The sequence below is a fragment of the Schistocerca serialis genome, chromosome 1 (assembly GCF_023864345.2).
Source record: "Schistocerca serialis cubense isolate TAMUIC-IGC-003099 chromosome 1, iqSchSeri2.2, whole genome shotgun sequence".
NCBI classification, from domain to species: domain Eukaryota; kingdom Metazoa; phylum Arthropoda; class Insecta; order Orthoptera; family Acrididae; genus Schistocerca; species Schistocerca serialis.
The window spans coordinates 64,115,411-64,124,844 of record NC_064638.1 but is presented as its reverse complement, the minus strand read 5'-3'; the positions used below and the strand labels follow the sequence as shown (position 1 = coordinate 64,124,844).

The 9,434-nt window shown below is 42.7% G+C and overlaps 1 protein-coding gene across 1 annotated transcript; it reads right to left on the bottom strand.

The window, feature by feature from the left end:
* Window positions 1-7,863: 7,863 nt before the first annotated feature.
* Window positions 7,864-8,442, bottom strand: LOC126462779 (uncharacterized). Its single transcript, XM_050096143.1, has one exon. It carries the CDS (start codon window positions 8,440-8,442, stop codon window positions 7,864-7,866), a length of 579 nt encoding a protein of 192 aa, XP_049952100.1.
* Between the last annotated feature and the right edge of the window lie 992 nt (window positions 8,443-9,434).

Here is a 9,434-nt window from a genome sequence, read left to right as displayed (position 1 = left end):
TATAAGAATTACAGACTCTATTCAAATAAATTCTTTGTTTAGTTTATGTTTGCTTTCTGCTAAACGAAAATAAAATTGAAATCAGTGAATTAAAAGTTACCTGGCAGTCATTGTTGAAACACCAGTAAATATAAACTTCTTCCTCTCATTAGAACTAATTCTACTTACATGTCAAAATTATTGTAGTTATTTTATGTAGTTTTGTATATTGTTATGAGACTAGATATATGACAGTGACTAATAAGAGTATTTTGTCCCGAAATATGACTTCGCGCGAAAATTACGGCGACCGCCATAATTGCTTGCGTTCTGACCAATAACGTAAAAACTGCTATTCCCGTATTGGTGCATTTCCTGGCGTGAGCGTGAATTATAAATGTCAGCTGTCATATCACGTTGGGACTGTTTACCCAGTAACAAAAGATTTTGGTATTGTATTGCTACGAGTCGTAGTATTAAGAGACACTGGTTATACTGAAAAGTGGGTAGATATATGGTGAACCCCCCCAGTGTTCATGCAATTATTAACAGTATTGTGTGTGATTCACGAAATTTTGTCACTTTTTCTAATTCCTTTCAGATATTGTCTTAGATGTCTTTGAAGTTTCAGAGACTATATACACAATTTTGTCGGTTCACGTTAATTTCAGAGCAGTTTCTCGTGAATATTAGAGTTTTTAGTTCATAAACAAAGTGGGATCGTGACCAATTGAGAAGTATAACAAAGAGTGTGGTTTTCCAACTAGAATTTTTGATGACTTCACAGTTCAGATGTTGATAATTATTTTTCCTGTGGGTTGAGGTCATCATAAATATCAAAGCCGCGTGGCTCAGTATGGTGCAGACGAGTGAAGCAAGCGGGCAACCATGTCATGGAGATGCACTCGTTCTTCTTACAGCCAACTAAACGAATTTGAAACAGATATAACTGCGGTATTCCGAGTGGCAGGACGGTCCTTTCGGAAAATGCCACACAAGCTGGACTTGCAGCATTTCTGTTACCAGTGGTCACGTGAAAAATCTCACAACTGCAGACGAAATTGTCCACACAGCGCAGTCGCCCGCCAGCATCGTCGTATTTTAGGGGCAGCACTGGCAAATCGTATAACTACTACAGCACAAAGAAGAGGGTTTGTGAGCGCAGGCGTGTCAAAAGTAACTGTTGCAAATCGGTGATTAGTGGTGGGACTACGGCCACGCAAACCTCTAGCTCGTCTTCCTCTCACGCCACTGTATCGACGTGCACGGCTCAACTGGTGCCACCAGAGTTTCGCTTGGAAGATGAAATAACGAGCTAAGGTCTTCAGAGGTAATGAAAGCAGATTGTGCCTGCACTCAAGTGCGGGCCCATGCGAATACGAATTGTCTTGCTGAAAGCATATCATAGAGTGCATTCGTCCGAGACACACTGGTTCCACCCCCAGCCTTATGGTATGAGGAGCGATAAGCTACAATTCTCGGTCAGCTCAGTTGTTTCTAGAGGGGACGCTAACCAGCTCTCGGTACGTGCAGAATGTTGTTAGACCTGTTGTTTTGGCGTTCTTGAAACAGGAAGGGGATGTGTTGTTCCAACAGGATAACGTTGGTCCACACACTGCCCATGAAACTCAAAGTGCTCTGTAAGACGTGCAACATCTTCTCTGCCAAACCTGATCTCCTCACTTGTCTCCAATCCAGCACGTGTGGGATGTGATGGTACGAGAAGTGACTCATGCGACTCGTCGAACAAAAACTCTTACAGGTCGATTAGTCGTGGCACATCATATATCAGAACAGTATTCGCTATCTGTACAATAAACTGGGTGCCACAATCAGCGCCTGCTTTGTCACCAATGGAGGCTAAACCATGTGTTTCGCCAACGGCCTTGCACTGTCGGGCTGGGCTAGCACTTGGATGGGTGACTAGCTGGTCTGCCGAGCGCTTTTGGTAAGCGGGGTGCACTCAGCCGTTGTGAGGCAAACTGAGGAGCTACTTGATTGAGAAGTAGCAGCTCCAGTCTCGTAAACTGACAGACGGCCGGGAGAGCAGCGTGATGACCCCGTGCCCCCAATATCCGCATCCAGTGACACCTGTGGCCTGAGGATGACACGGCGGACGGTCGGTACCGTTGACAACGAGTGACCTTTTTGTGTAACGCGACTGCTAACCGACTTACACTTTTCGCGCACCAGCGAGACAGCGTTACAGCGTACGCGCGCTGTAGTTGTACTGACAGCGCGCGGCTGCTGGTACGCCAGCCTGGCAACGGACCAACCATGCGGGTAGCGGACTGGCTAGGCGCTCAGCGGGCAAGGCGGCATTGTTTTCGAATTTTTTCAAACTGTTGCATCCTTGAGCCCCCGATTACCAGATGTACATCTAGCGGTTCTCGGCTGACGCCCCTGGTTACAGGAGTCAAGGATGACACTTTATTAATAACTGTAATACAAAGTAATGTCTCCAGTTACAGTTACGTTCTCAGCAAGTACACTAAGTCCTTTTGTCCATATATGTATTTTTTCATCATTACTAACTTTTCTACACGAACGGATATAAAAACTAAAAGGTATATTACTATACACAAAACTAGGTCTACTTTGCGTCTTAGGTCTGATCGGATGAAGTATAGTTTTAATATGGGTGTTCCAGCTTAGGTAGATATCTGATATCTCAGCACCACTTGTGCTGTTGATCTGTGACTATGGTCGTTTCATGTAGTCCATATGCACTATTGCAACACTAAACGTTGAGAGAATTGTGAACCTCTAGAAACATGCACAAATTTTTTTCTGGCACTGTAGGTGACTAGTTTTTCGCCTGCAGCCGTTAGCGTTATGCAGCAGAAAGGTGGCAACAGTGGAGATAGCTGCCAGGAAACGTTTTACGCCGACTCGAGTGTAGTGCTCCAACTAGTGGACCAAATTTTGTGACGTTAAATTAAGATATTAAATGGGAGTAAAAAAGACGTTCAAGCATGTGTGACTACATATTGGTGGAAAGGGACCTGCGATTCACCAATGTCACTTTAAACATACCCTGGTGGTATTTATTGATGACATATTCACCAGTATTTTTCTGCAATTTTTCAGTTTCAAGTAAACAAGCAAGCACTAGGTGTAGCAGCTGATTCTAACCAGGCAAACTACGGAGACTATAGATGCATAACGTCAATTAATAATGCGGAGAGTGTAAACAATACTCCTGTTGTAGTTGGGCCACACGACAGCTGCTAAGATGGTGCTGAAGGGTAGTGTAGCTGTAGTGACGTTAGTAATACCCTTGGTATGGTTACTGAAAGTGGCTTCTCACTGAAGCCAGGCAAAATTTTAGGGGCGTTAACAGATGGTTTATAATACACTCTGCGTCTCACATCGAGAAACGGTATGATCCGGAAGAAAAGTCTATCCATATACAGATAAATGTCTAGCAATAACAGTACTTATTTTGCCGCATGTAACGCTTTTCAGTCAGACTATTCCAGTACAAAACTAGAGCAAGTATCAACTTACGTAGAAAAGACAATTGTTGAAGGACATTGCATCTTTAAAAGTACGTTACCTACGTTGGTTATCATCCTTATAAGGGGGATGATGTTCGCATTCTTGAGTTAATGATTATACTGCTGACACGTGTCAGTCTCGGGGATGTAATACCGTTAATGAAGTATCGATCGAGACTCGTCTACATTAATAACCTTGCGTCTGACGAGAACCTGGGGCTAATCACTAGCTGGCTACAGAAATTAAAGACACTTTGACACTCTAGAAAGAAGAAATGATGGTCTTTGTATGTAATCTTAGTAAATCGTTCATCATCTGCGTCGTTTAGAAAATAAAGTTCAATATAAGGGATCTTTTCGTCGGATCTTCATCAGCAAAATGTCATGTTTAATTTCAAAAAGGGGCGGTACTTCGAATTCTCCTAGAATAGTTAGTTATTTGACGCTAATTTATCGCATTAATAGTCTGCTTTCCCATTGCAAGTAATTTATTCTACGGTAACAATAGTGTCCAACGAGGAATTAAATAAGTCTATACACTCATTATTACTATACAGAAGTTAAAACAATAAGTGACGTCACTCCTTAGTCACGGATGAATCATTTATCTTTGCTCGTAACGGAGACAATGTGTAACATGTCGCACTGTCATTTTCCCAAAATAATTTTCTCATTGCCTTCAGTGGGCGACATCAGGTGTAGAACAGTACTGAAGGACGAAATAAGAATTTAAAATTGTTACGCACATAGGACAGTAGGACAACTACACTTCCATCCCTTGGTGTCCCCATATCCATTCACTATATCAATAAATCATGGTTTTTTGATGCCTGCTGGTGTAAGAGAGGCCATGGCAATGATGCTGGTAGTCCTCCTTGCAAAAATACAAGTTTTTCGATCAATACTGTAGAAACTCATCAACAGGACGACACAAAAAGTAAACCATGTTTATCGCGTTCGTGTTGTGAGTTAACGAGCATTTCGCTTGTATATAAATATATGCCCGAAAGAGATAACATTCCAGGAGTCGTGAAACGAATCCTGTCGTCCAGGACCATGTGCCACAAAGAGCACAGATTCGACACAAGACGGGAAAAGTCCACAGGCGTCTATTGTGCTGAATGAGGCCAAGCTGATGACGTATAAGCGATATAGTGTGCGAGTGAGACAGACGGGGAGAACCTACGTCATCGGGAAACCCCGTAGGAGCTGATTGTGACCAGGGAGGCGTAGCAGTGTTAAATATGGTAGACTTAAGATCAGCCATAAAGGGAAAACATTATGAAAACTATCGAAGTCTGTGGTAATTCAGGGAATGAAGCCACTGTAATTTTAACCTACCAACTTTCTTAAATTTTCGTGTTGATCCCAATAAAACTTGAATATTAATCACATCTATAATAGTTTAGGATTTACTGTTAAAGTGAAATTAACAATTTTTTTATAACAAAGGCCTGAATGCTAAAATATGAACGCTTTGGTCGATCTTAACGAGCGACATTTCATATAAAAGTGCATCATTGAAATGACAAATATTGTAAATATCAACTCTATAGCTTTATTTGCTTGAAAGATACAGTAAATTTAAATTATCATAATTTTCAGTTAAGCATCAGATCATCATTTCCTCTACACGAAACACATTGAACAATGACAGCACCTTATTGTATCATTAGGTAATAGAATATTTGTTGTAAGGTTTAGTGCATAACAATTACTTTTGTTCTCTAGTTATTTATCGGAAAGCACTTTGGTGCAAGGCTATTGGTCATGACATTCTATGTTAAGAAGGAAATTGTATTGGTTTTATGTAAAAGAATTTAACTTTTATTATATAATGGATATTACTGTTATTTTATTTAGAATGTGAAAGTGGTCAAGCTTTGATTATTTAAGTATGTTAAAAAGTAAAATAATGTAGAATAAGCTGTAGGAAATCAGATGGACGGCTTCAGGGAAAGGAACTACACTAGTCAGTTGAGCGACGACGTTGGGCACGCGGCAGACGCGGACGGAGAGGGGCAGAGGGACAGTCGGGATTGAGACGCGAAACCGGACAGGAAGTGAAACGACTTAGAAAATTTCGCTGTGTGTGGTGTGGCGGAACTTCGTCTCTGAGCGGCGAGCAGCCACGCGCCTGGTGTGAACTTTCCGCGTAGATAACGAGGTGGAGTATTGGACTTGTATTTTGCGATGAGATTGTGAGTGATCGAACTGTGTCAAATGGATATGAGCTCGAGTGTAACAGTAACTCTCGATACGATCACTTTCGCTATTAATTTGCTTTCTGAATAAACATTATTCTAACCAAATCGCCACTATGTGGCCTATATCATTTATGGGTCGTTAATTTAGTTCCCGATATTATTATTACTGTTATTGTATGTTATATTAACATTGTACGTTTCACACAATTTCTAAAACTTGCCATCAGCCAGACAGTTTAATCAAAGGGTCACAAATTTCTATTTTATGCAGTGTAATGCGACATGTGCGGTTCAACCCCTAGACGAGTTTGAGCCAAGACATTTAGACGAAGAGGAACTGCATGTGAGTCCGAACATCTTTGGGATGTTAGCTCACAATATGTCTCTGTATACTTTCGAGAAGGTCGCTTGACTATCTTATCAAATCGTGTATGTAAGTAATAAGACATGATCTTAGATGGCTGTTACTTTTGTATCTCTTTGTACACAGTTCACACAGGTGGATACATACAACACAACTATGCATTACGCAGGTAGGACGTCATGTGGTGAACATAATTTTAACAGCTGATGAAATGCCGAACCATAATAACGGTAGTCACCAAGTGTAAATAATGTCTGTAACAGTGATGAGCAACGTGTACATGGTGCGTGTAACATATTAGACGAACACTGTATGACACCAATATAATTTAAGATAAAGATAAGTCCTTAATACTTTCATTAGACCGCAAGCTTCTCTGCGCTTACTATAAAACACGTACAGTAGATTACAGAGAAAGTAGGGACAAGCTCATTTTGAATTGCATTTGAATTACGATGTTTCATAGCTCTGTATACTAGATGAAATCTATGGAAACTCTTGTCCAGTCCAGTATGATGGTTTTGACAGTACCATATACCGAGATCTCGTCCCCTTTGGTGAAACTATGACGAAAAGTTTTCAGGGTTGTATTGTGCCGCTTAGTCTATTCTGGGTGTTCAATAGAGGTGATGGCTTCGTATCTCTACACAGTTCAACAAATGATTTAGATTAATTACTTGTATTAATTAGGCAATTTCGTTGCACTTGAGCCTGGTATTTTTAGACAATAAATCGTATATTAAGTGCTGAAAATTGAGTGTGGTCTTTCAAAAGCATGATTTACTCTCAGAGATAGTGATAGTTTAGTGAAATTGAGGAATAAATATTCTTACTCCTTTGCAAAGGCTACTAACGCTATCTGACCCGTAAAAACACATCAGAAGTCATTATAAAGCAGAGACTGTCGTATACACTGCCGGAAAAAGTTAGCACACCAGGGAAGACTATGTTGATTTTGATTTGATGATTGTACATGCTACAAGGGGAATAGTAGATGTACTGATCATTCTTTCAACGTCGTCCGCTTACAGAATGATAGTGGCAAAGGTGCATAAGTGCCAGACCGTCTTCTATGTCTGCCCCTGAATATGGAATGCACACAGCCAGGAGACAGTGTGGTATAAACGTGGGAAGCAAGCGAGCGATAATGCTACAGAGGTGCACTCGTGCTTTCTGTAGCCAACCAAACAAGTCTAAAAGCGGTCAACTTTTGCCCGTACGAGTGGCGGGATGGTCCTTTCGGAGAATTCCATATAAGTGGGACGTGCTGCGTCAATTGTGCAAAGATGCTGGTATGAGCTGTCACGTGAAAATCCTCACACCCGTGGACGGGGTTCTGGGCGTTCACACAGCACAGACTCATGCTAGGATGGTGCATCGTAAGGGCAGCAGGGGCAGATCTTACAGCTACCACAGCACAGATGAGAGAGCTTGTGAGCCCAGATGTGTCAACACAAACTGTTGTTAATCGTTTATTAGCAGTGTGGCTGGGCACGCGTACCTCTACTCCATCTTCCATTCACGCCACAGCATCGACATTCAAGGCTCGACTGGCGTCGTCATTGGTTTACTTGGAAAATGGTATGGTGCTCCTTGGTCCACAGTGATGAAAACAGATTCTGCCTGCACACGAATGATGTGGTCTTGTGTCGTTACATAAACGAATTAAGTAGCTGCCATGACAGCAAGGAACTTCAGTTCGTTCGCTAGAAGATGGAGGGAGGTCTGCTTAGAAGGACATTGTCGTTTGTCGCACGCAAAAGGATACATTTACATGCAACAAAACTCAGTAAACTGGAATCATTTTACTAATTTATGGCTTAAACTGAATAAGTATTATAACGTAAGTGATGGTAGCTCCAATAGTTGCTACAAATAAGCTTAGATCAATATCAAAGAAGCCCGCAGCAGAGAAGTTCATTCTCTTGATGGACAGACAGAGGACGTCAGAGGTAGTTTCTCGCTGCAACAGGATCTGAAGCTTCGCCAGCAGCTCGCCCACGGTGTCAGCTAGGTCTGCCGCAGAGGAACACAGCCAGCACATTGCCAGCAGGCTGATACTTATAGCCAGCACGAAGAGGCAGAGAGAATACGTGGAAGCGCGTGTCTGGTGTGTGGGGTCTCGGTCGCTCTGTGCTAGCGGTACGACGTTGTACGTCAGGGAGACCATCTGGACCGCGTGCTGCAGCACGGACAGCAGCAGCGCAGGGCCGAAGTGCTGTCCGGTGAGGCGGGCGGCGCGGTGCAGGGCCAGCCTGGCGCGCTGCAGCCGCCGCAGCTCGCCCCCCGCCGCCCACCACTGTCCTCCGGAGGTCACCGCCTCGTCCAGCTCCGCCTCCCCGTGCAGAGGCGGCCGCACGGTCCTCACCAGCTGCACGCGGATCCCCCCCATCCGGTCTCGCACTGCCACCACTGTACCCACGAACTGTAGGTACCAAAGAAGCGCGTATGCTCCAAAGTAGTGCACTATTTTATTTTTCCATGTACTATAAGAACCGTCCACTTCTGCGGCAAGTGCAGTAACGCAAACGAATATAATAAATACTCCAATCATAACAACAGCAGTTAATCGAGTTTTAGTGAAAGACTTCCTGCCATAGCTGTGTTGCTTATATGAAAGAAGTTTGTCTACTCTTTCAAACAACGCAATAATTTCACACACATGCTTGTTTCTAGTAGCTAAACAAGTAGTTAACAACACAACAGATGGCAGCCACATCAGCAGTAATCCTAATGCTGTGGGTATTTTCTGGAACGGTAGCTCTGCACCCACTGGTTTCAAGCACGACCGTGTATAGCTGCAGTACGAGCCGACTGCGGTGATCCCAGTCAGCCACGCCACTGTTGAGCTGATGTTGACGATTATCGTGGCCATCCCTCTGTATGCTGTAGCTCTAATGTATCCATCATTATTATTCCAAGGAAAGAGGCCACACGCTCGGCTTACCTGATCGCATTCTTGAAACTGTAACTATCCATTGTTAACGGCATTTTCTTAAGAAACACAGAAGTACGGTCATTTGGAATACCGTTTTGTATCTACTTCATATTTCCAGTGCATATTAAGGAACTATTAGTTCACCTTTAGCTAAGAGAGAACAATCCCACCCCACACTTATTTGTTAATAAAAAACCTCCAGCGACTGATAATCGAATGTCGTAAGTGTTCACTGTTTTCTTTCGATACCAGCGTGTCCAGAAGTCTTGTTCCATTCAAACTGAAATGACGCTCACAGCGTAATGACTTATATAACAGCCTTCCTATTTACTGTATTATCGACTTTGTGTCCCCTACTTTAATACTCTTACGGTCACTTCATTGATTCTATGCAACTCCCGTGAAAGCCGCTTCCTGTAATTGAGTATCGATTCCGTAACCTGTTA

Excerpts from the sequence above, each read along its gene's own strand:
- LOC126462779 (XM_050096143.1), bottom strand. The coding sequence starts at position 8,442 with ATGGGGGGGATCCGCGTGCAGCTGGTGAGGACCGTGCGGCCGCCTCTG.